This window comes from Pan paniscus, chromosome 1, assembly GCF_029289425.2.
Source record: "Pan paniscus chromosome 1, NHGRI_mPanPan1-v2.0_pri, whole genome shotgun sequence".
NCBI lineage: Eukaryota > Metazoa > Chordata > Mammalia > Primates > Hominidae > Pan > Pan paniscus.
In genome coordinates, this window is record NC_073249.2 from 18,416,139 (window position 1) to 18,440,918 (window position 24,780).

The 24,780-nt window shown below is 46.3% G+C and overlaps 1 protein-coding gene across 1 annotated transcript in view; it reads right to left on the reverse strand.

The window, feature by feature from the left end:
- CAPN9 (calpain 9) overlaps positions 1-24,780 on the reverse strand; it is a 48,325-nt gene that overhangs the window by 5,031 nt on the left and 18,514 nt on the right. Inside the window, exons 5-14 of the mRNA XM_057300385.2 lie at positions 22,651-22,819; positions 21,112-21,195; positions 18,289-18,374; positions 15,755-15,832; positions 11,265-11,425; positions 10,062-10,219; positions 9,690-9,898; positions 4,389-4,425; positions 2,800-2,880; positions 218-275 (exon numbers count right to left, since the gene is read on the reverse strand). Coding sequence (XP_057156368.2) covers positions 218-275; positions 2,800-2,880; positions 4,389-4,425; positions 9,690-9,898; positions 10,062-10,219; positions 11,265-11,425; positions 15,755-15,832; positions 18,289-18,374; positions 21,112-21,195; positions 22,651-22,819 — 1,121 coding nt within the window. The remainder of the gene's footprint in view (positions 1-217; positions 276-2,799; positions 2,881-4,388; positions 4,426-9,689; positions 9,899-10,061; positions 10,220-11,264; positions 11,426-15,754; positions 15,833-18,288; positions 18,375-21,111; positions 21,196-22,650; positions 22,820-24,780) is intronic.

Consider the following 24,780-nt stretch of genomic DNA (forward strand, 5'->3'; position numbering starts at 1 on the left):
TCATTAGGCTTTTCTGCATTTTTAAGAATTTTCTACTATAAACCTGCATCGTTTTTGGAATCAGGAAAACAAACAATGAAAGCTATTTTTAAAGTCTACCTACAAATCAGCCCTGGGAAGCAGATCTGCGGCTCGGAGGAGCAGGGAGGGGACCCAGGCAGTGTGGTCGCTTGTCCCTCCATAGGCGCCCCAGGACCCCGATGGGGTTGGCACTTACTCTTTTGCAGCACAGCATTTAAAACATACTCAAGTTCCTCTGCTGTCACCTCCATGTCCTGTTGGAGTGGAGACAATTGTTTGTTATAGCCCTTGGCACCTTCTTTTATAGTTTTTTTTGTTTTAAATCAGTTCTGAGCTTGATTTGGCTCCAGTGACAGACCAGCCTTCAGGACCCTGCTGTGGGCAGATGTACCTATCTCCTGTGTAGCTGCAGCTATGTGTCTCATATGTCACATGTTTTAGGGACATGCCAGCCCAACTAGGAGAGAGCCTAACTTGAGAGACATCCCAATCCAGGAAAGCGCATGGAAAGCTGGGCAGGGCAAGGCAGTGGTTTCCCAGCTTCCCTGAGGGTCAGAACCACTCCTGGAATTGTCCTAAGCTCCTCAGATGATTCCTATGTTGGAGGCAGTTTGGGAAAACCAGACTGAGTCTTCCTCTGCACAGTAGAACCACCTGCAGAGCTTTAAAATAGTCCCGCATCTGGGGCTTACCCCAGGGAATCTTGAAATCAGAGGACCTGAGAATATGGTCCTATTTTTAAGACCTAGGAGTTGATTTAGAATTAAGAATAAGGGTGAATTTCAGAATCATGGATCTAAGGCGCTCCAGGAAATCTCAGCAGCCCCCACCCCAGAAGCTGGTTAGAAATGGAGAGTCTCAGACCTTGCCCTGAGACTCAGGCTTTTTTTTTTTTTGTTTGTTTGATACAGGGTCTTGCTCTGTCATCCAGATTGGAGTATAGTAGTGTGACCACAGCTGACTGCAGCCTCAATTTCCCATGCTCAAGCAATCCTCCTACCTCAGCCTCCCAAGTAGCTGGGACTATAGGCATGCACCACCATGCTGGGCTGATTATTTTTGCAGAGATGGGCTCTCCCTATGTTGCCCAGGATGCTCTTGACCTATTGATGAGGAATCTGTGTTTTTTTCCCAGGATGCCCAGGTGACTTTATGCACATGTGTGTTTGAGTAGCACTGACATAGACCTCATTTTGGTCGGGGTTTTGCGCTAGCCATGTGTTATGCTGTGGAGTGCTTCTAACACATGTCCGTCCTGAAGCCTCTGGGCCTGGGGAATGGGGGTTTGGGATGTTTGGTGTTGGTAAGAAAGCACTGCCCCAGCCAGGCCCCCACTGAAACAGGAGGAAAGAGAAATGGAGCCATGTGCCCAAGTCATCCAACTACTTGGAAGAAAAGCAGGACATGAGTCAAGGAGGGCTGAACTCTAGAGGTACTTTTTTGGTTGTTAATAAAGGTCGACTGAAACTCCTGCAACATTCACCGCTTCCCTTCCAAACTCTGGATCTCCATCTGACAACTTCTGCCCACCCGCATGAACCTCTTTAACTCCTCTGAGCCTGTCTTGCTGGGTCTGACCCAGCATGCTCCAGATAGCGCCTGGAGCAGGAAGGTCACCACTGCCTTCCCCCCTCACCATGCTCTGTCCCGCCCAGGGCTGCGCTCAGCCACCTTCCTGCTGTGCTTTAAGCAGTCACATGAGCCCCCCTTTTCTCCATCCGATCCTGTGGTCCCCTAATCTCCCTGCCTTGCCTGTTTATTGCAGTGCCTAATATACTACCATCAGACAGCCCCTAGGTTTAGATATCACCCCTCCAGGTGACCCCTTTCATAATTCAGGAACCCCAGTTTGGGGAAACACATGAAGCTAATAGAGTCATTAGCACCTTGACATGAATTAGTTCATCAGCTCATTGTATTTATGGCTCCAAGAGAGCACCTCTGGGGCAGTTTCTAGAAAGACTTCCCTCCCCTGACCCCAGCAGGTGGAGGAAGAGCCTGGATCTGTGTGAGGCTCCATCCAGTGTCCCCAAAAAGGAAGCTGAGCAGTGGAAAGAGCTAGGATAGGGTGGGGGACAGGAATTTGCAATTGAATAGGGACCTCCTTGAACATGATCCCCTTTACTACAGCAGACAGAGTATTCTAATGGCAGTGATTTTCAGGCAGAGTTCAAAGGAGCCACCTCTTCAAGGCTTGCTCTAGCCTCCCAAAGAAAGCACCTGGGGCCAGGTGTGGTAGCTCATGACTGTAATCCCAGCACTTTGGGAGGCTGAGGCCAGAGGATTGCTTGAGCCTAGGAGTTTGAGACCAGCCTGGGCGACATAGCAACACTCTTTATTATTTATTTTTTTAATTAGCTAAGCATGATGGCATGTGCCTATAGTCCCGGCTACTCAGGAAGCTGAGGTGATAGGATCTCTTGAGCCCATGAGTTTGAGGCTGCAGTGAGCTAGGCTTATACCACTGCACTCCAGCCAGGGTAAAAGAGTGAGACTCTGTCTAAAGCAAAACAGAACTAAAAAACAAAGTGTCTGGGCCCATTCCGAGCTTCTTTGGGCTCACTGGCCCCATCCACAGCCGCAGACTGTGTAAGTAAGAGATGTTGTAAACAGGGTGGTCTTTGGGCCTTGAATGATCAGTGCTGGTCTTACTTTGCAACAAGCTCCATCATGCCTCAGGATGACGTTGCTGACCAACCCCACGACTGCAACCCTTTGCTAGGAAGCCAGGTCCAGGCCCTCAGCCTGGTGGGGAGATGGAAGTGGGGCGTGTCCTACCTCACCAGCGACTTGTTCAAACAGAGCTCGAAACCGCTGCTCCTCCTCTGTCTCCTGGTCAGGTGGACTTGGCTTTGGAGGCTAAAAAACAGCCAAAGAAACTTGCACAAAATGATCCACAAAAAAGAAACATGACAAAAATAGCAGGAAAGAAGCCAGGACCCTCTGTGCCCAGCCCCATGTCACACTTCTGAGTCGGTGTGCACAAACTGCGTCCTGTAGCGTGAGGAACATTTTCTCATGAAGGCTGTTTTAGAAGGTGAGACTAGAAGGACTTTATTAGCTGGACCTGTGGAGTCCTTCTGCCTTACAGACGAGGAGGCCAAAGGACCTTGACCCGTGCCTAAGTTAGGTCTTGGCCATTGGATTTTCATGCTTCCTGCCCTTCCTCTGGCTTACTTCTTACCACCCTGGACTGGAATGACTTACTTCATCATCTGTTTTGATAGCTGGTAAAATCGTTGAAGGCAAGAGTCTGTTTCTACCACTAAGCTCTGGGCTTGGTATATAGAAAGAGCTCAGTAAATGTTTTGGGTGATATTTGGTTTCTTTGGTTTTTTAGCACCATTAATAAGCTGTGCCCCAGCATGGAACAGCAAATTCCCTCCTAAAAGCAGATCTCTGCTGTCCCTGGACGTGTCAGACTATTTCCAGCTATAGTATCTCAGGGCCTCTTGAGAGTCCTCCAGCCCTTGGACGAGGATAAAGCCACCCCCATGTCACCCCTTCCACACCACATAACATAGGGGAGATGTAATGTGTTCCCCTGAGTCCACAGTAAAAAACATCTCCCTGCCTCTCTGGTTTTCTTTTCATTGATTAGATTTCTTAAAATACAATTAAAAGATAGTCTACCCCCTTCAGAAGCGGCAGCCTTCTCTCAGGTGGAGTTGGTAGTGTGAAAGTTATTGAGTCAAAATGAAGTCACTAATGTTAAGAAAACCCTGACAAATAGAGCTCGGGAAGGCCAGAAGGTTCTCATGCTTATTTGCCTGATAACAAAAATATCACAAAAGGCTGCAAAAACCACAACCTTTCACAGAGGCCCTCGCAACCATACACAAAAATACTTCTACCTCTGCCTAGCAACTGCCTGTCCAACATCAGACTGGCTTCACTTTTGTTATTGATCTTTGTAGCCAAGGATAATTACTTCAAAACAATTATGTAATCCTTCTCATTTTTTCTTTAAAAACCTTTGTCCTCCTTTACCTCCCCAAATATGTGCATAGTTTACTATGGCATGCACCTTCCCATTGCAGTGCTTTATCCCTAAATAAATAGCTTTTCTTTTAGAGAGTGTCTCTGTGTTTGTTATTTCAGTTGACAGTAGCACAGAGGAAGATGACATCGAACAGAACTTTATACCAAGCACCCACCTCACTCCCATGCCAGGTCCTTGTGGACTAGAAGAGCACAGACTAGAACACACACATCTTGGTATCCAGGAGGTTAGAATCATAGATGCTTACTTGATTGCATGTAACCATCCCTGAACTGCAGAGTTTTACATGATGCTATGATTAGAAGGAAGGTTTCCAGAACCATCACCTGAATCCCATACTCCATAGCAACATCAGAAGACTCACCTCAGGAAGGTCAATGTCTACATTTCCATCCATATCCCTGTAGGGGCAGAAAAACACACTGCCTCAATTGTGGATTAACTTCCCATTGGGATCTGCAGAGGTGAAGAGCCCAGAGCCTGGGAAGGTTCTGTCCCTTTGAATCCCTTATTGTTCAGTGCTGTTTACATTTCACAGAGTTTGCAGACCCCATGCATTGACACCCCCACCCTTAGTCACTCAGACCTTGCTCAGAATGTAAATAAGAAGGACAGCCATTGTGTTAGACCATTCTTGCATGGCTATAGAGAAATAACAGAGACTAGGTAATTTATAAAGAAAAGAGATTTGATTGGCTCATGGTTCTACAGGCTTTACAGGAGCACAGTGCTGGCATCCGTTCTGCTTCTAAGGAGGCCTCAGGAAACTTACAATTATTGCAGAAGGTGAAGGGGGAGCAGGCAAGTCACATGGAAAAAGCAGGAGCAGGGTGGTGTGGGGGAGTTGCCAAATACCCTTAAACAACCAGATCTCGTGCAAACTCACTATCGTGAAGACAGCACCAAGCCATGAGAGATCCGCCCCCATGACCCAAACACCTCCCATCAAGCCCCACCCCTAACACTGGGGATTACAATTTAACATCAGATTTGGTGGGGACACATATTCAAACTCTATCATTCTGCTATGGGCCCTCAAATCTCATGTCCTTCTCACACTGCAAAATATAATTATGCCTTCCCAATAACCCCCAAAGTCTTAAGTCATTCCAGCATTAACTCAAAAGTCCAAAGTCTCACCTGAGATAAGGCAAGTCCCATCACCTATGAGCCTGTCAAATCAAAATCAAGTTGCAAGATATACAAATTCCATTTTATACTTCCAAAATACAATGGGAGTATAGGCATTGGGTAAACATTCCCATTCCAAAAGGCCAAAAGAAAGGGGGTACAGGCCCCATGCAAGTTTGAAACCCAGCAGGGCAGTCATTAAATCTTAAAGCTCCAAAATGATCTCCTTCGACTCCACGTCCTACATCCAGGGAACACTGGTACAAAGGGTGGGATCCCAAGGCCTTGGGAAGCTCTGTCCCTGTGACTTTGGCTGCTGTCATGGGTTGTTGAGTGCCTGTGACTTTTCCAGGCTCAAGGTGCAAGCTGCCAGTGGATCCACCATTCTTGGGTCTGGAGGATGATGGTCGCCTTCCCGCAGTTCCGCTAGGCAGTACCCCAGTGGGGACTCTGTGCGAGACCTTGAACCTCACATTTCCCCATCTGCATAGTCCTAGTAGAAGTTCTCTGTGAGGGCTCTGTCCCTGCAGCAGGCTTTTGCCTGGGCATGCAGGCTTTTCCATACATCCTCTGAAATCTAGGTGGAGGCTGCCAAGCCTCATTCAGTCTTGCACTCTGTGTGCCTGCAGGCTTAACACCATATGGAAGCTGTCAAGGCTTATGGCTTGCACTCTTGCACCCTCTGAAGCAGTAGCCCAAACTGTATCTGGTGCCTTTGAGCAGAGACTGGAGCTGGAGCAGCTGGGATGCAGGTAACAGTGTCCTGAGGCTGCATAGAGCAGTGGGGCCCTAGGCCTGGCCCATGAAGCCATTTTTTTCCTCTTAGGCCTCTCGGCCTGTGATGGGAGGAGGTGCTGCTGCAAAGGTCTCTAAAATGCCTTTGAGGCCTTTTCCCCATTGTCTTGGTTATAGCACTTGGCTCTTTTTAGTTATGTAAATATCTCTAGCAAGTGGTTGCTCCATAGCCTGCTTGAATTCCTCTCTCGAAAAAGCTTTTTCTTTCTCTGCTATATAGCCAGGCTGCAAATTTTCCAAATTTTTATGCCCTGCTTCCCTTTCAAATGTATATATTCCAGCTTTAAGTCATATCTTTGCTCCCATATCTGAGTATAGGTTGTTAGAAGCAGCCAGGTCACATCCTGAATGCTTTGCTGCTTAGAAATTTCTTCTTCCAGATACCCTAAATCATCACTATGACGTTCAAACTTCCACATATCCCTAGGGCATGGACACAATTCAGCCAAGTTCTTTGCTAGGGCATAACACACATAACCTTTGCTTCAGTTCCCAATGAGTTCCTCCTTTCCATCTGAGACCTCGGCAGCCTGAACTTCACTGTTCATATCACTGTCAACAGTTAGGCCATAACTATTTAACCAGCCTCTAAGAAGTTATAAACTTTTCCTCATCTTCCTGTCTTCTTCTGAGGCCTTCAAACTCTTCCAACCTCTGCCTGTTATCTAGTTCCAAAGTCACTTCCACATTTTCAGTTATCTTTATAACAATGCCCCACTCTTCTGTACCAATTTTCTGTATTAGGCTGTTCTTGTACTGCTATAAAGAAATACCTAAGACTAATTTACAAAGAAAAGAGGTTCAATTGGCTTTACAAAGAAGCATGGTGTATTCCCTAGAAGTTAACTTAACTCCTTGACTTCTAGGGAGACCTAGGAAACTACAATCATGGCAGAAGGGGGAAGAGTCATGTCACATGGCAAAAGCAGGAGCAGGGGTGGGGCAGGTGCCACATACTATTAACCACATCTCACAAGAATTCACTCAGTATCACGAGGATAGCACCAAGCCATGAGGGATCCACACCCATGACCCAAACATCTCCCACCAGGCTCCACCTCCAACATTGGGGATTACAATTCAACTTCAGATTTGATGGGGACACATATTCAAACTAAATCAGCCATCACCAAGAACTTGTGAATTCTGGATTTATGAAACTAAAAGAAGTTAGGCCAGCAGTCACTCCTTATTTCTTTAATGTACTTTAACAAGGGCAACTGATAAAGTGTTTTGTAGAATAGCAGCACCTCCAAAGACGCATAAACAGTGCAGTTGCATTACACATTCACTCTCCATGAACTTTGCATCTTCAAAGGAGTTACATATCTGTTGGAGACCATTCAGCCTATTGAGTGGTAGGCACTGGGGAGGGGGTGCATTTTAAAAGATTACAAAGTTGAATCAGAACCAAAAAAACCACCTTTTTTTTTAGACGGAGTCTCACTCTGTGGCACAGGCTGGAGTGCAATGGCATGATCTCGGCTCACTGCAACCTCTGCCTCCTGGGTTTTAAGTGATTCTCCTGCCTCAGCCTCCCGATTAGCTGGGATTACAGGCACGTGCCACCATGCCCAGCTAATTTTGTATTTTTAGTAGAGATAGGGTTTCTCTGTGTTGGCCAGGCTGGTCTCAAACTCCTGACTTCAGGTGATCCTCCTGCCTCAGCCTCCCAAAGTGCTGGGATTACAGGCATGAGCCACCGTGCCTGGCCTAAAGACCACCTTTTGAAGCTGCATCCCTAACTCCTGCCTCTCATCACAGATGTAAATTCCTGATTCCACTGGTGGGGTTGGGGAGGGATGGGTGTCTCTGTGCTTATGTTAGGGAAAAAGAGGAAAAATGATGCAATCATGTTTTTTTGCTATTCACATATTTAGGGGGACTTGTAATATTTGGATAGTAGTAATATTAAGAGGAGGAGCAGGCTTCAGCTTTTGATGATGCTAAAAACATTTGGAAGAATACAGTCTCATAGACTAAAACTTGAAGGGCTCTCAAAGAAAAACTGATACAAAGTCAAAGGGAATACAAATAAACATTAACATCAAATGGGGGTAGTCCTCCCTTTCCTCCTCATCCCCTGGGCATCCATAACATAACCCTTTCAGAACTTCTGTTTGTTTAATCAGGAGTCTGTCTGAGAGCTAGACCAATGCAAACACAGCTCAGTGTGAATTTTTGTTACCAAGCTACAGAGCTGATTCTTATACTCAATATCATAGCAGATTAAAGAATCTTGTTCAGAGCAAGACTGAGTATGGAGTTTTTTGCCATGTACAAGTCACCTTATGCATGTCAGTGACTCTGAGCTCACCCCACTAATGAGATAGAGAACAAGAGGCATGGCATTGGCATAACTTGGGTCTCTCTTGTTCTTGCCACCCATAAGAGATGTCAGTCTGCATGGATCTCATACAGGGTACTTTTGTGTGAACAGATACTAGGATATTCATCCCCATCTTGTACTAGTATCTGGGAGAAGGCTGGAGAAAAATTCTCCGGTAGAGTGTTTAAAAATTAAAGACTTTTCTGCATCTATTTAGCCAAGAGAAAGAACCATGCCTTTTGTAATCAGCTTGGGAAACCCCACTAGACTTCATAATTGAGAGTCTTTTCAATGCATGCCACCAATCTAATTCTCTCTCACTAAATGAAAGATGAAACTAGAGTGAGTCATGTATTCACAGCTGTCTCTCTTGTTAACTCTGTGCAGATTGATCTTTTGTTGGAGACTTATCTAGCTTAAATACAGAATTAGCAGATTTTAGCGTTCTCCTTAATCTTTAGAATATTGTCATCGGGAAAAGAAATGGATTCCTCTATCTTGAACCATTTTTCCCCCTGTGCCACAGAGCAACCAATGGTGAATGGGCAGTAATGGGAAACATTTTCCATAGAAGTAACTGATATAAAGTAATTTCGCTAAGACACTGTGAGGAAAATGTGGTGGAATATTGGGTATGTAAAATGAGAGGCAGATTTGCCAACATTTATTTAAATTGGAGCTGAAAGAACATGTCATTCTTGAAATTTGCAATAGACACCCCCTTCATCATGCCCAGAAATGTCTAGCATCCCTGCATGTGGCTCTTATCCAAGAAGTTTCTTGGTAATAGGGTCTGAAAAATGAAGGTCTCCACCCAAGAATGTCTTGTGAGCATGACTCTGGGACCAGTAGAAAACAGCAACTTTTCAATGGTTTGCTTGAGGGAGGGAGGAGCAGAGCTAGAAGGGATATGTGCCTTGCCTTGCAGATAAGCTAAGAAAGTGTCCTGCAGCCTGGCGTGGTGGCTAACTCCTGTAATCCCAGCACTTTGGGAGGCTGAGGCGGGTGGATCACCTAAGGTCAGGAGTTCGAGACCAGCCTGGCTAACATGGTGAAACCCCGTCTCTACTAAAAATACAAAAAAAATTAGCCGGGTGTGGTGGTGGGTGCCTGTAATCCTTGCTACTCGGGAGGATGAGCCAGGAGAATTGCTTGAACCTGGGAGGTGGAGGTTGCAGTGAGCTGAGATGGCGCCATTGCACTCCAGCCTGGGCAACAAGAGTGAAACTTCATTTCAAAAAAAAAAATTAATAATAAATAAAAGAAAAGAAAGAAACCATCCTGCCTTGTTTCTCAGGTACACATGGGAAAGGGAAGAATGGAGTCTTGGCTCCAGCAGTTCCCAGGTGACTTCTGTGTGAATAAACCACTAAAAGAAGTGGGATTCTGGAAGTTGTTCCTCTGACTCACCGGGTAATGGCTTTTTTCTCTGAAAAGATTCTCAGACAGAAATCAGCTTCCTGGTGGGGCTCAAAAGTGCTGGGAATCAGGATGTACTCCCCAGGGGGCAGCTTGAACCGGTCAGAGACTTCTCTCAGGTTGATGAACGTCTTGCTTCTGGCCCGAGAAGCGTGGTATCTGAAGAAGTCTTTGTTCAGGTGTTCGTCTTTGTCAGGGCACTGCAATGGGCAAGAAAGGGAGGGGTTTCCTAGGGAAGTTCCTCTCGGCTTTTCGGACACAATTCATGGACTCTTGGTTGAGTCTCAGGTGTGAGACCGAGGAGGAGCCGCGAATTTAGAACTCAGATGGAGAACTCTGAAACGCAGTGTGGTTCCCACCTACCTCATAAATGGCATAGCCGATTGTCAGCACATTGGCACCAAATCTCTTGAGTTTCCTTCTATCTTTCTGCATCAGGGCTACAAGGAAACTACACTCCTCCTGCCCCTCATCTTTCTCAGTCAGAGACAATTTTATTTGTGGATTGGTCCAAAAGGTATCTGTCATTTGGGAGAGGTAGATTATTTTCCCCTTTTAAAAAACAACCCACAAAGACCACACACACACACACACACACACATACACACACACACGCACATACACCTATCTGCCCTCATTATATATCCTACCAAACATGAGAAAGTAATACCTTCTCTCCCGGTTCAATAAGTCCTCCTACCCTACTTTTGATAATCCCCAACGGGAATGCAAAGTATCCTCTCTTTCATTTCCACCTTCTCTTCAACCATTTCCTATGCAGTTTCTTAAGGACATTCTTCTGGGTCTAGTCTGCTAAAGCTTGTTCTATCAGTTTTTTTTTTCCACTTAGTATTTCAAAGGAGAGTGCAGTGGACTTCTGGTTGTCCCCCTGGCATCTACTTGATGGTGGGCCGTTTGAGTAGGATTGACCTCGAGCACTGCTCCAGCATGAATTCTGATTGGTCTGTGCCAGTCCTTTTTGCCACCGAGGATTGGACAAAGCCAATCAATGCATAGCATTCACTGGACAATATTAGTTCAAGGAATTTCCAATTAGAGGGAAGTTGAGGGCTTTTTTTTGATACCCCCAGGAGCTCTTGCTGTTCGTGTGAATGAGGGCTCAGGAAGCCCTGGATACTGCTGCCACCCCTCCTGTGATTATAAAGAAAGCCAGACAAAGAAATACGTCAACACAGAAAAGAGGGCAGAACAGTGAATTACAAGCAAATGGAACCAGGGCCCTGATAGAACTGTGCCTGAAGCCCACCCTACTTTTCCTCTGAGCTCTTCAATTATGTGAGATAACAAATCCTTTCTATTGCTAAACTGGCATGAGTCATGCTTTCCATTCCTTGTAATGGAAAATAACCTAAGTGGTAAAACAAAGGAGGTTTCCCCAAACAATTCTTATCCAACTAAATCTTTGCAGCCTTTTTTTCCCAGTCACTTTTGAAATCTTACTATATGTTTCAGGCTTTCTCTGAGGACCCGGCCCTTATCCTTTGGTGTCCTGGGTTGGAAGGGACACTTGGGAGTGGCAGAGAGAGTGACAGGCAGCCTACCTACCCAGGAAATTGCGGCAGCCCCCAGCCGTGGAGCCGCGAACCCAGCTTCCCTGATGGACCGTCACCTCCCATTTGTGGATCGCGTCTTCCTCCAGGGCATCGGGAGTGAGGTTGCAGATCTCCACTTTATCAAAGTGGGCCTTGAAGTCCTTAAATGCCATCCTGCAGCAAAGTGGAGAGACACGATGCGCAGGAGGGCGATGGTGAGGGCATCATCCATTCACTCATTCATTAAATCATTCACTTATTCATTAAATCATCTCGTTCCTGTCCGCAAGGAGTGGGGGGACTGCAAAGTGTGGGGAGATGGAAAATTTTAAAAAAGTAACATAAAGGTTAAAAAGGTAAAAACCAGGGTAAAAATATAGATTGATTGTAGATGTTAAGTGCTACAGAGAAAAACCAAATTGGGCTGAAGGATGGGAGTGTAGGGGTGAGATGCTATTTTAAACAGGGAGGTAAGGGAAGGCCTTACTGATGGGGCACATTCTGAGTGGAGACCTGAACTACCAGGTCCTGGGCAGGGCAGCTCTCTGGGGGTCTAGGCAGATGGACAGCAAGGCCCCGAGGCAGAGAGGTGCTTGAGGTGCTCACAGAACACCAGGAAGGCACGAGGTGTCTGTAAGGAATAAGATCAAGAGATCATAGTACGTCAAATAGGTATAGGGATTTTGGCTTTGACTCTGAGAAGATGGAGAGCCTTTGGAAGGCAGTAAACAGAGGAGTCACATGCTCCATGGCTGCTGTGTTGAGAACAGACTTTGGGGACACAGGTGGAAGCAGAGAGGCAGCTAGGAAGTTAGTGCCGGTGTCCAAGTGAGAGACAAGGGTGGCTTGGTCCAGGCTGATGGTATGGGAGGTGATGAACAGTGGCCAGATTTGAGACACATTCCAAAGGTAAATTTTATAGGATTTGCTAATGGACTGGATGTGGGGAAGGAGCGAATGAAAGGAATCAGGATGTTTGATTTGAGTGACTGGAAGGATGGAGATGGGGAAGGCTGTGGTGGGGCAGTTTGAGAGAGAAGCTCAGGAGGTCAGATTTGGGCACGTGAATCTGAGATGTCTATTATACATTCAAGGAGAGATGTTAAGTAGGCCATTGAATATGTGACTCTGGAATCCTGGGGAAAGGAGCTGAAGATAGAAACCTGAGAATTAGTGTAAAGATAGTTTTTAAAGTCAAGAGACCAGACGAGACGCCTAAAGAGTGGGAATAGACAGCCAGGAGGGGGACCATGGATGGGGTCCTGGAACACCTCAGTGCTAACAGGTTAGGGAGATGAGAGGGGGCCAGGACAGGATGTTGAGAAGGAGCTCAGGTAGGAGGAGGACCACCAGGGCGCGTGGTCCCCCGCAGTCCAGTACGTCAAGGACTCCTGATGGATCAAGATAATCCGATCGAGCAAAGTGAGAGTCGGTGGCGTCCCTGGCAAGATCAGGGTGAGTGGGGTGGTGGGGCACACTCATAGCTGAGTGGAGTCGAGAGAGTAAGGGAGAAGAGGAACTGGCGGGCTTGCTGTAGAGGACAGGAGAGAGCTGGGTTGGTCACTTGAGTGGGTCAAGAGAGGCTTTTTTTTCTTTGCAGGTAGGAGAAATGGTAGTGTTGGAGTGCTAAGGGGAATGATTCAGAAGAAGGGGGGAATTCATACGTAAGGGGAGAGAAGAGAGTTGCAGGAGGTACATCCTAGAGCCGGTGAAGAATGGAAAGAGGCTACACAGGGCTTCAGAGTCAGGATTCCAGGAGGAAGGGCTCCACGCACAGAGTGCATGATTTAACACCACCCATCACCTTGGGCAGGCTCAGCCCAGGTGTCGGGGCTGCTCCTTCAAGAGGGGCAGGGCAATGGATCACTCACACGGACGCTCTTCTTTGTGGAGCCTCCTGCTGTGAATTTCCGAGTTTCCTCTGCCCGGCTTCTCCCACCGTCTGCACCAGACCTTCCTTCCACTAGCCTGACCTCAGGTAGCCTCTCAAACTCTGGTTTCTACCTCCTGCTCATATGCAGCAATTACTGTGATGGTACTAATTCCAGAACTCAGCTTTCTTCCTGCAGTTTTTGCTCCTCTCTTGTAACCCCCTAACTCAAAGTCCCCTGTACTTCAAAATTCAAAGTTTTTCTGTAATTTCTAATTTGACAGCTTGGGAATCTCTCAAGCACCCTGCATGTGTTCCACAAATCTGGGGAACCTAAACCCTCATGGTTCCCGAGGCAGAGATGGCTGGCAGTCATCAGCACAGGACCAAGACTGCACCCCACTCCTTCCATTTGGGAGTAGAATGTGAGCCGTGACGCATTTACTTCTGAGTCAAGATTTTTAGAAAGTGAGAGTGTCTTTTTCAATGTTTTATTTTATTCTTCTCTTCTGCTGGCTATGTGCAGATGATGACATGACCCTAGAAGATGGCAGAGCCACACAATAGAAGGCGTTTGGGTTCCTGAATCACTGTATGAACAGAGACACCCACAGAATATGAACATCCTCCCTGGACTGTCATAATGAGTGAGGAAAAAACTTTACTGTGTTTGAGCCTTTATATATTTGGGGTCTATTCACTACTGCAGCTAGTGTTACCTTGAGTCATTGGTGCCTTGAATTACAGAACTGCCACAACGAAATTCTAAAATATGTTAGCAGTTGAGCAAGAGGGAACATGGAACTGTTGGAGCTGGAAAATGGTTATCTATGTTATGCAGTGGCAAAACATTGGGTAAATCTGTTGCATGTTTTCATGGACTGAATGCTTGTGGTCTCCCCTAAATTCATATGTTGAATCCTAACCCTTGAAGTAGTAGTGTCAGGAGGTGGGGCCTTTGGGAGGTGACTAGGTTGTGAGGGTGGAGCCCTCATGGATGGGGTTAGTGCCATTATAAAAGAGGCCCCAGAGAGCTGCCTTGCCCTCTTTCTACCATGTGAGGACAGAGTGAGAAGGATCCATCTATAAATCAGAAACAGGGCCCTCCACAGACATAGGTACTGCCTGTGTCATCTTCTTGGACTTCCTGGTATCTAGAACTGTGAGAAATAAATTCCTGTTCTTTGTAAGCCACTCAGTCTATGGTATTTTTTTATAGCCACCCAAATAGACTAAGACAACTATAAAAATACAGAAGGCAGAACAAATCACTACTGAGGCTGTGTTCTATGGGAAAAGAATGAAAAAGGCTGGAATAGTCATGGTTTTGGGTTGTAGCATTTTTTTTTTTTTTTGAGATGGAGTCTCACTCTGTTGTCCAGGCTAGAGTGCAGTGGCGCAATCTCGGCTCACTGCAAGCTCCACCTCCTGGGTTCACGCCATTCTCCTGCCTCAGCCTCCCAAGTAGCTGGGACTATAGGCACTCACCACCACCCCTGGCTAATTTTTTGTATTTTTAGCAGGGGTGGGGTTTCACTGTGTTAGCCAGGATGGTTTCAATCTCCTGACCTCGTGATCCACCCGCCTTGGCCTCCCAAAGTGCTGGGATTACAGGCGTGAGCCACCACGCCCTGCCGTTGTATTTTAAAAGCTGTTACAAGAAAGAGATGAGCTCAGGCAAGACTTGATTGGTTGGAGCACATGAAAGGGAATAGAGCCAGAAACCAGAAATTTGGTCTCGCAGGGTTAGAAGGGCCAACTTCTAGAACCCAAACAGGAAGAAATAAGACTGAAAAAGATTCTAGAGATGAAGGCCCAATACAAATGTTCAATTAAACAAAGAGATTCAGGCCAAGGGAAAGTCCAGAGTAGAAATGTTTACTTCCTACGTAGGTCGATATCTTCAGATGCTCTCAGGGCAGCTGCCTTCAAAGGTACCTCTCACCAAGATGGGTGTGGAGGGAATAGACCCTGTGAGCAGTAGGGCTGCCTGTCTTCAAATTCACTGTGTAAACCTCGATGACAAAGAGTGCCAAGGAGGTGTGTCAGGCTAGAGACCAGAGGCTCTTCCTCTATTGGATTGCAGGAACCCCCTGAAGACTCTTCAACAAACCGAGAGCTGGGGTGAGCCCCCACCAAGACAGGAGGGAGATTAAATTTCCCTCTAATCTGGGTGTATATGAGGAGTCTGAGACAGATGAATTTGATTTGCCAAAAATGGAGAGAGAAGGCTGGGTGTGGTGGCTCATACCTGTAATTCCAGCACTTTGGGAGGCCGAGGTGGGTGGTTTCTCTGAGGTCAGGGGTTCGAGACTAGCCTGGCCAACACGGTGAAACCCCATCTCTACTAAAGATACAAAATGAGTCAGGCGTGGTGGCGCATGCCTGTACTCTCAGCTATTTGGGAGGCTGAGGCAGGAGTATCACTTGAACCTGGGAGGCAGAGGTTGCAGTGAGATGAGATCGCACCACTGCACTCCAGCCTGGGCAATAAGAACAAAACTCCATCTCAAAAAAAAAAAAAAAAAAGAAAGAAAGAAAAAGGAAAGCGAGAGAGAAGCACAGTGCTCCTTATGCCCCAGGGCCATGGGACTTGCTCGTATCTGCAGTTAACACAGGAACAAGCACGGTACCAGAATTCCCCATCATCCAGAGCAGTGTGACACAGACGCTTCTGCTCAGCTGGACCAACAGAACGCCACTCCGGAGAACTAGGAGTAAACAAAATTGGTGTTCAGGCAGAGGTCATGATGAAGAGCAACAATGGCCTTGATGTGGAACCCACAGTGTGCGGTTATGGAGGAAATAAGACCTGCTTAGTAACTACTCACTGGGTCCCAAAAATGCACCCAGGGATGTAGCGGCAGGTGAGCCACTGGCCCCCAAATAAGAGGGCTGGTCAGAAAGTACATCTCCAAGTGTTGATGTTGGATAAAATACCCCTGAGGATGATCTGAACCACCGACATGGAAGATTATCTTGGGATAGTCACAAGGCATTGCATGCCCGTGGGGTAGCAGAAGAGCCCGGCTGGAAGCCACAAGTCTGCTGACTTTTGTGCTTGGCCTCCAACTTGCCATGTGACCTGGAGCAGTACTTGGCCCTTTCTTAATGGACAAGCTGACACTTGGAAAGGTGATAATGCCTTACACCTGCCCATGCTTGATGTTGTCTGTACCCGGCACCTTTTGTATGTGATCTCGCTAGCAAGCCAGGTGGGGTTCTGTGAGCTAGGTGTGCCCGTCCTGCAGATAAGAGGGCTCAGGTAGGCCCATGGAAACACTCTCAGGGAAGAGTAGGGGTAGGAATGGCTGCCTGTCACTCTCCAAACTCAGGATTTGTGACTCCAAGTTCATTGCATTTTCTGTGACTCCCACAGCCGCCTCCAAATAGTTCAAAGTAGGTCACCACTGTTGCGGTGCTACAGCCAATGTGGCAGCTCCCTCTCATCCTGTGATCTCAACTCAACCTCAGGGGAGTGCTCAGGTGATCCAAGGGGAGGATCAGCCGGGACCTGTCTCCAGGTGCTCGAGCCAGGGTCGGAAGAGTGGAACTGGCAGCCATTATTTTCTTTTGGAGCCATTATCCTAAGTGGCTCACACCCAGATAATTGGCCTGACAGGCTGGCCATGCGGTGCCTTCAACCCTACTCACATGTCACCAGCAGCACAGCGAAGTCAGGGAGTCGGGATGGCGCCTGCCCCTCCCATCACCCATGGAGGCTGCATGAGTGGAAGACAAATTTTATTCCAGCCTTGGCTCTCAGTCACTTTCTTGATTTCTACCTCTGTGAGTCCCAGAAAATGGGAGACAATGGCCCATTTTCCCTTTATAGGCTACGATCTCAAAGTTGAGGGGCACTGCACGTCTTACAACGTGACGCAGTCTCACTAATTTTGATTTCAGTAGTTCTCTGTGCTTTCCATTTCTGCCAGGAGAGGGAGGCCAATCTCTTTCCTCCTCAACCCATCTCAGCTCAACTCTGCCAATGCTTCTTGGTTCTCAGAAGGCGGCAGCCAAGGCCAGAGCAGAGGATGGTGGGACGAGAGCCTCCATGGGGACAATGACAGCCTGGAAAGCACAGGCCTGTGTGCTCTGCCCTCACGCTGGGGTCTGGCTAATACAGCAGCGGCTGCACCATGTCTGGTGACCTGGTAGCTGTGTCTGGACTGAAGACAAACACTGGCTCAGTTTTAACCAAGTTCTAGACTAGCTTCAGATTTCCCCAGAAGCTCAGGGGCCATGGATGTGGCAGGAAAGGGCTTCAGGAGCCCAACAAGCAGAGGACGAGCAACAGCTTCAGGCAGGCCCTGCCACGCACCCACACAAACATCCCTGGTTCTTAGTCACCTGGGCCACTTCCCAAGGGACCAGAGCTGGAGGAGTTGTGGGGACACACACAGAAAAGGCAGACCTTTCTTGATAACTGGGGGCCAAAACTCTGGTTAACAGCTCTGTAAAAGATAAAATTTCAATTCCATGTCCTCTATTTTCTTTCCTTTAAAAAAAAAAAAAAAAAAGAGATGGGGTCAACATGCTCTGTTGCCCAGGCTGGAATGCAGTGGCACAATCATAGCTCCCTGCAGCCTCAATCTCTCATACTCAAGTGATCCTCCCACCTCGGCTTGCTGACGTGTTGGAATTATAGGCATGAGCCACCATGCTCAGCCTCACTTCTATTTCTCTGCTGGGCTATTGGGCCTCTGCCATGGTCAGTGACCATCAGAGAGAATCCTATAGTTACATGCTAGGTAATATTTCAGGGATTCCGACACTCCAAATACACACACACACACACAAACACACATGCACTTATGCATATGCACACTGCTTACTGGAGTTACTCACAACTACAGATAAAGCTTTTCACCATATCACTGGGTTATAAACATCACCATGGGAGGTAACACATTTATGTATTGACATAAATACAATTCGTGAAAGTTAGAGTGCTGTTGTAAAAGTCTTTCTTGAGAATCAAACTTGATGCAAGGTGGGCCTGAGGGCTGAAAGGGGAGGAAGAAGGGGCACCTCAGAATCGGGACAGGATCCTGAGTCAGAGCCCGGGAGGATAGTAGACAGGCCACTCCTTCACATGTCTGCACAAGCCAGCTCTGGCCCCACACGCCCCGGGAACCAGCCAGAGAGGCAGGATAGGGTGACTGACCTGTCGCTCCACGACCCGTTCCACTCAACCTGGCCCCAAGGGTTCCGGATTCGGATGAGCTCGATTCTCTGGCCTCGGAAGCTTACCTAGAAGGGAAAAGCATGAGGGAAGTGTGAAATGATAAATATGGTGGAGGTTTGGCCACATTCATCTATGAGCTCCAGGTGGACCAGCTTCACCCAGAACTGGTTCTGTTGAAAGTCTCTTGCCTAAAATGCTGCTGAAGGTATGTAGAAGTTCGCCAGTTCTTAACCAGCCCTTGGAACCTTCTAATTCCTATTGAATAATTGCTACTATTGCCAATGATATTATATTAAGCACCAAAATGCTTATGCCACATCTGGGAAGTAAAGTAGAATTGCAATTAACAAGAAATTAGTCCATATGAATGTAAAAATGGGTTTCTCTCTAGACTTGGATCTCCCTAGAGGCAGGAGCCAAGTCTTAGGCATCTTCAGCATCTAGCAGAGTGAATGGTAAAGAGTAGTCCTCAAAGGTGCTCATGGAACTATTACTGAACTTTCTTCATCCTAGCATCCCATGCACAGATGAATGATAAGAAAATAAGCACATGTTGGGAATTTAAACACAACAATAAACAAAAACAGCTTTTACGTCTTCTAGACCCAATATTCTCCTTATTTCAGGTGTCTGTGAGGATTCCTGCTGTTCACCTCAATCACCCTTGAGCCTGTGTGCCCTCAGGCTCTGCCTGGGAGCAGGGACAAGGGCCAATGCATTTGAGAAGGGTTTTGGAGGAGAGAGAGTGAAAGTAAAAGACTTCTAGTTATCGACTAACCAGAAACTGTAGCAGTCAGAATGTTTTATCCTCATGCATTTGGCATAAATTATATTTTGGATGTGTAAAAATTCAAGTAACATCAACTCTTCAGAGTCCAAGATGTGGCTTGTGGCTCACCATTAAAGGGGCTCATTTAATTTGAAAGGTTCAGGGCAGGTGAGTTCCTTGTAGGGGGAGAGGAAGCAAAATCAAGCAAACCAAGATGATGAGAGGTTTCTGTTGTTACGTGGGATACGTAGAAGATCTAACCTAGAAACATCACATGCCCGCTTGAGTGAGCAATCTGCAAGTCATCTATGGATGGTGAAGGAGGACAAAGGAACCAACACAAATAGCTAACATTCTAAAGAATCCCAAAGAGTCCAACGGCGTCTCACACCTTGGCTCCAGTGAGGAGGAAGGGCAGGGTCTCCCTTCTGTGTTCTTTACTCCCCACGCATTCAGAGGATGTCACTCAAAAGGTGGGTGGCTACAGAAGACCAGGTGCATCTGCACCTTCTAAGTACTGGGCTTGAGACTGGTCCAGGGAGGCATGGAGTGGGCAAGGCAGGCTGCTGGGCTTTGCTGAGCTTGAGTCTGGCAGAGTGATACCTTTGGCTTCTTGTCCTCCTCTTTCATTCAATTCTTTCTTTCTCTTCCCCTTGTGCCCCTCAAGGATCTCTCCTCCTAACCAACAGCTCCCTTGAAGTCAGGGTGGTGCTGTGTGGAGTCTGGGTGTCCCCCAGGATCAGTTCCACCCTGGGCTACAGCTACAAGAATGGGACTCGTGGTGATTAATTTTATGTGTCAACTTGACTGGGCCATGGGGTGCCCAGATATTTGCTTTAAGGTTATTCTGGTTGTGTCTGCAAGGGTGCTTCTGGGTGACATGAAATTTAAGTTGATTGAGTAAAACAGATTGCCCTCCCCAGTGTAGGTGGACCTCATCTCATCTGTGAAGACCTGACCAGAACAAAAAGGCAGAGGAAGGGGGAATTCACTCTCTCTTCCTGGGTGCCTGAGCTGGGACATCCGTCTCTCCTGCCCTAAAACTGGGACTTTTACCATTGGTGTTCCTGGTGGCTAGGCCTTCCTTTCAGACTCAGACCAGAACTACACCACTGGCTTTCTTGGGCCTCCAGTTTGCAGACAGCAGATCGTGGGACTTCTTACTCTTCACAATTGCATGAGCCAATGCCTTACAATAAATCGTATTACAGGTGATCCTGGAACAATGTCGGTGGTTGGGGTGCCAACCCTCCTGCATTGTCAAAAAATCTTGTATTCCCTAAAGCTGAACTCCGAATAGCCTACCATTGACCAGAAGTCTTATCGATAACATAAAGAACCAATTAACATGTTTTATAATTATTTATATTATATACTGTATTCTTACAATAAATAAGCCAGAGAAAAGAAATGTTATCAAGAAAATCATAGGGAAGAGGAAATACATTTACTATTTATTAAGTGGAACTGGGTCATTGTAAAGGTCTTCATCCTTATTATCTTCATGTTGAGTAGGCTGAGAAGGAGGAGGAGGAGTTGGTCTTGCTGTCTCAGGGGTGGTAGAGATGGAAGAAAATCCCCATATAAGTTCAAGCCTGTGTTGCTCAAGGGTCAACTGTGTGATGTAGATAGATAGATAGATAGATAGATAGATAGATAGATAGATAGATAGATAGATAGGTGTGTGTGTGTTTAATTGTATGTATATATATTTGGTTCCCTAGTGATTCTATTTCTCTGAAGAATCCTGACTAACACAGGACTGAAGGAGAATTGGGAAAGAAAGGAAATTAAAAATAAACAAAGACCAGGCGCTTACAGCTGCTAAACGAGTTTTGTGTTGCGGTGGAATCACATGGTTTCTCTCTTTCCTGGCTTGCCGTTTTGAATTCCAGCCTGCCTCTTTAGGTGACATAATCTCTGAAATGCCTGAAAGGCAGGCATTTAAACTGCAATGCACTGAATAAATGCCTAAGGGATTAGCATTGTCACATGTCTCCCCATACCCTGCAGTTGGAGTTCAAGTCTCCTACCTGGTCAATTCCCGTTACACTGTAGGCATGACCCTTAATAAGACCAAACGGCGTCCGGGCCTCAGATTCTGCAGCACTTCTGGTCTAAAACATGGAAAGAGCAGAGTCACACCCACCGTCTAAGTCAAGCCTCCCCTGCTGGATCAGACCCAGCTACATGCCCGGCCCGGTCACAACCTCCAGCCCCTTCTGCTGCCCCAGGTGCAGGCCATGTGCGTGGGCTATGCACGGGGCTCCCCTAGGATGTTTAGCAGTGACATGCAGCAAGTTCCAGTCTCTTCCCAGGATGAGGAGGTGCTCGCTTCCAGTGTGGACTCCAAAGAACCGTTCACTATTTTGTCCCCAAACAGAACAACTTGTCACCTTCATGTAGTATAGCGTGAGAGAGAAGACACAATCACATACATCCCAGAGACGAAAAGAAGAATATAACAACAGGACACACAGCTCTGCGTCACAAACCTGAAAGTGCAGAGGAACTGGCTAATTCATTAGCAAAAAACAGACCCCAAGGCTAATCTAAGAGGAAACAGAAAACTAGAATTGATTAAAAAAAATACATAGCATCATAGCAGTCCATAAAAAACAACAAAAAGTTTTAAAAAGATGAGATAAAATTATAAATGTGTGTGTTTGTATGCATAGAGAAAATTTTAAAAAATATCATTAGACTTCTATCTGCTATTTTTTTCATAGTACATGAAATGAAAAAAAAAAAACAAATTTCAGAAAACTAGATAGAAAGATCCCATTTCAGTAAAATCAAACCAACTGACCTTGATGTTTGTGTGTGGAAGTGTGTGCCTGTTTGTACAAGCAGATAGAGAGCTGGGAAGGATACAGGCCAGGTGATCCCAGTCCCAGGGTGGAGCTGGAGAACAGAGGCAGCTGAGAAACGGGTGGGAGGGAGGTAAAAATGCGCCTGTATGGGCTTCAAGATTGTTCCATCTGATACAGCAAGTACATCTTACCTTTGTTATTTGACGACTATTAAATAAAAACTTGTGTTTTATTTGTTATTTATTTATTAGAGACAGGGTCTTGCTCTGCCACCCAGCCTGGAGAGCAGTGACACGATCATAGTTCACTGCGGCCTCAAACTCCTGGGCTCAAGGGATCCTCCTGCCTCAGACTCCAGACACACACCACCATGCTTGGTTAAAACTTGTGTTTTATTTATTTATTTTTATTTTATTTTATTTTATTTATTTATTTATTTATTTATTTATTTATTTATTATACTTTAAGTTTTAGGGTACATGTGCACAATGTGCAGGTTTGTTACATATGTATACCTGTGCCATGTTGGTGTGCTGCACCCATTAACTCGTCATTTAGCACTAGGTATATCTCCTAATGCTATCCCTCCCCCCTCCCCCCAAAACTTGTGTTTTAATTAGCAGGAATAAACACTGCCCCCAAGAGTTATGCCCCTCCTTGGGTGTGGCTGGGGTACCTGGTACAGCCCCAGCATAGTGCCTGGAATGCACTATGCAGCCCCAGCATAGTGCCTGGAATGGGAGCCCATGAGCAACTTACATCAATGAAGCAGCCCAGCAGGGAGCCTCTCTTCAAAGCCTTCTCTAGAATCTCATAGAAGTTCTCGGGGGCCTCTTTAGTTTGGAAGGTCTCTGCCACACCCCCGGTGAAGTCTTCCATGGCCTCGATGGCGCTGCCTCCCTTCAGAGCTTCATAGCTCCCATTTAGCCTGCAAGGGTGGCAGGAGAGAGAGGAGAGAGTCAAGGACCTAGGGAGGCCACCAGGGGCACCCTGCTTTCAGAGCTTTTCTAACTAAGCCTGAAGCATCTCCCAGGGCTTGCCCTGGCTGGGTGGTGTGGAAGGAAGACGGGAAGCAAGTTATCAGGGTTTGTTTGGAGCTTCGAGGAAGCCAAAGATCCTGACCTTCCTGCAAGGGAGGCAGTGTGGTGTGGTGGTATAGAGCAGCAGCTCTGGTGCCTGAGTGGCCGCAGGTTCAAATCCTGGTTCTACGACTTACCATCTGAATGACCAAGTCGCTAGTTCCTTCGTTTTCTTATATGCAAAATGGGGGAGAGAGTTGTGCTCTCCCTTCTAGGACTGCTGTGAGGTTCAAATCGTGTGTCTCACTCTCTAACCTCCCATGGAACGGGGCCTGGCTATGTGGATAGAGAGAGGCCCTTTCCCTTCTTCTCTGGTCTCACATACTCCTAACCATTTTTGTCATAGTCATCTCTTTTATTCATATGCATTTTACATATATGTGCTCTGCTTGATTTTTAAATAAGCTTTTCAATTTAGAATTTTAGAATCTGGTGGGAGGTGACTGAATTATGGAGGCGGGTCTTTCCTGCACTGTTCTTGTGATAGTGAATGAGTCTCATCAGATCTGATGGTTTTAAAAATGGGAATTTCCCTGCCCAAGCCCTCTTTGCCTGCCACCATCCACGTAAGATGTGACTTGCTCCTCCTTGTCTTCTGCCATTATTGTGAATCCTTCCCAGCCACGTGGAACTGTGAGTCCAGTTGAATGTCTTTCTTTTGTAAATTGCCCAGTCTCGGGTATGTTTTTATCAGCAGTGTGAAAACAGACTTAATACAATAGCTTATTTGGGCTTCTTTAGTTTTTACCTAATGTCCTTTTTCTGTTCCAGAATCCCACCCAGGACCCCACACTGCACTGAGTCCTCACATATCCTTAGGCTTTTTGTGGCTGTGACAGTTTATAAGACTGTCCTTGTTTTTGATGACCTTGACGGTTTTGAGGAGTCCTGGGCAGGCATACTGCAGGATTAGAATTTGTCTAATGTTTTTTCTCCTGGTAAGACTAGGGCTATTAAAGAAATGATAAATGCTTGAGGTGATAAGTATCTCAATTACCCTGATTTGATCATCGCACATTGTGCGCTTGTAATCAGAATATCAAATTTGCCCCATCAATATGTATACTATTATGCATCCATAAAAATAAAAAATGAAACATTTTTTAAAAATTAAAAAAATAGCTGGGTGTGGTGGTTGGTGCCTGTAATCCCAGCATTTCGGGAGGCTGAGGCAGGAGAATCACTTGAGCCCAGGAGTTGCAGGCTGCAGTGAGCTATTACGGTGCCACTGCACTCTAGTCTGGGTGAGAGAGCAAGACCCTGTCTCTAAAAAAAAGTAAATAATAATAAAAAAAAGAGTGGGGCTATTGGTTAGTGGAAGGAAGACCGGAGAGGTAAAGCTCCCCTCTCATCTCATCATATCAAGAGTACCTGCCATCCACATGCCTTACCACAGCTGATGCTGGCCTTGATCACCTGGCTAAGGTAGTGTTAGTCAGGTGTCTCCACTGGAAGGTTGCTCCTTCTCTCCCCTTTCCATGCTGAACTCTTTGGAAGGAATCATTATGTAAAGGCCGCATGAAAAAATCAGGGAGTTACGCTCCACCTCCTCAAGGATGGAATATAAACATAATCTATTTGGAATTATTCTACACAGGATATTTGTTCCTTCTTCCACATTTATTTATACAATCATTTATTCAAATTAGTATGAACCCATTGATATTTATTTTCTACTTGGGTTTATTTTGTGTTTTTTTGTTTTGTTTTGTTTTTGTTTTTGAGATGGAGTCTTGCTCTGTTGCCCAGGCTGGAGTGCAGTGGCATGATCTCGGCTTACTGCAACCTCCACCTCCTGGGTTCAAGTGGT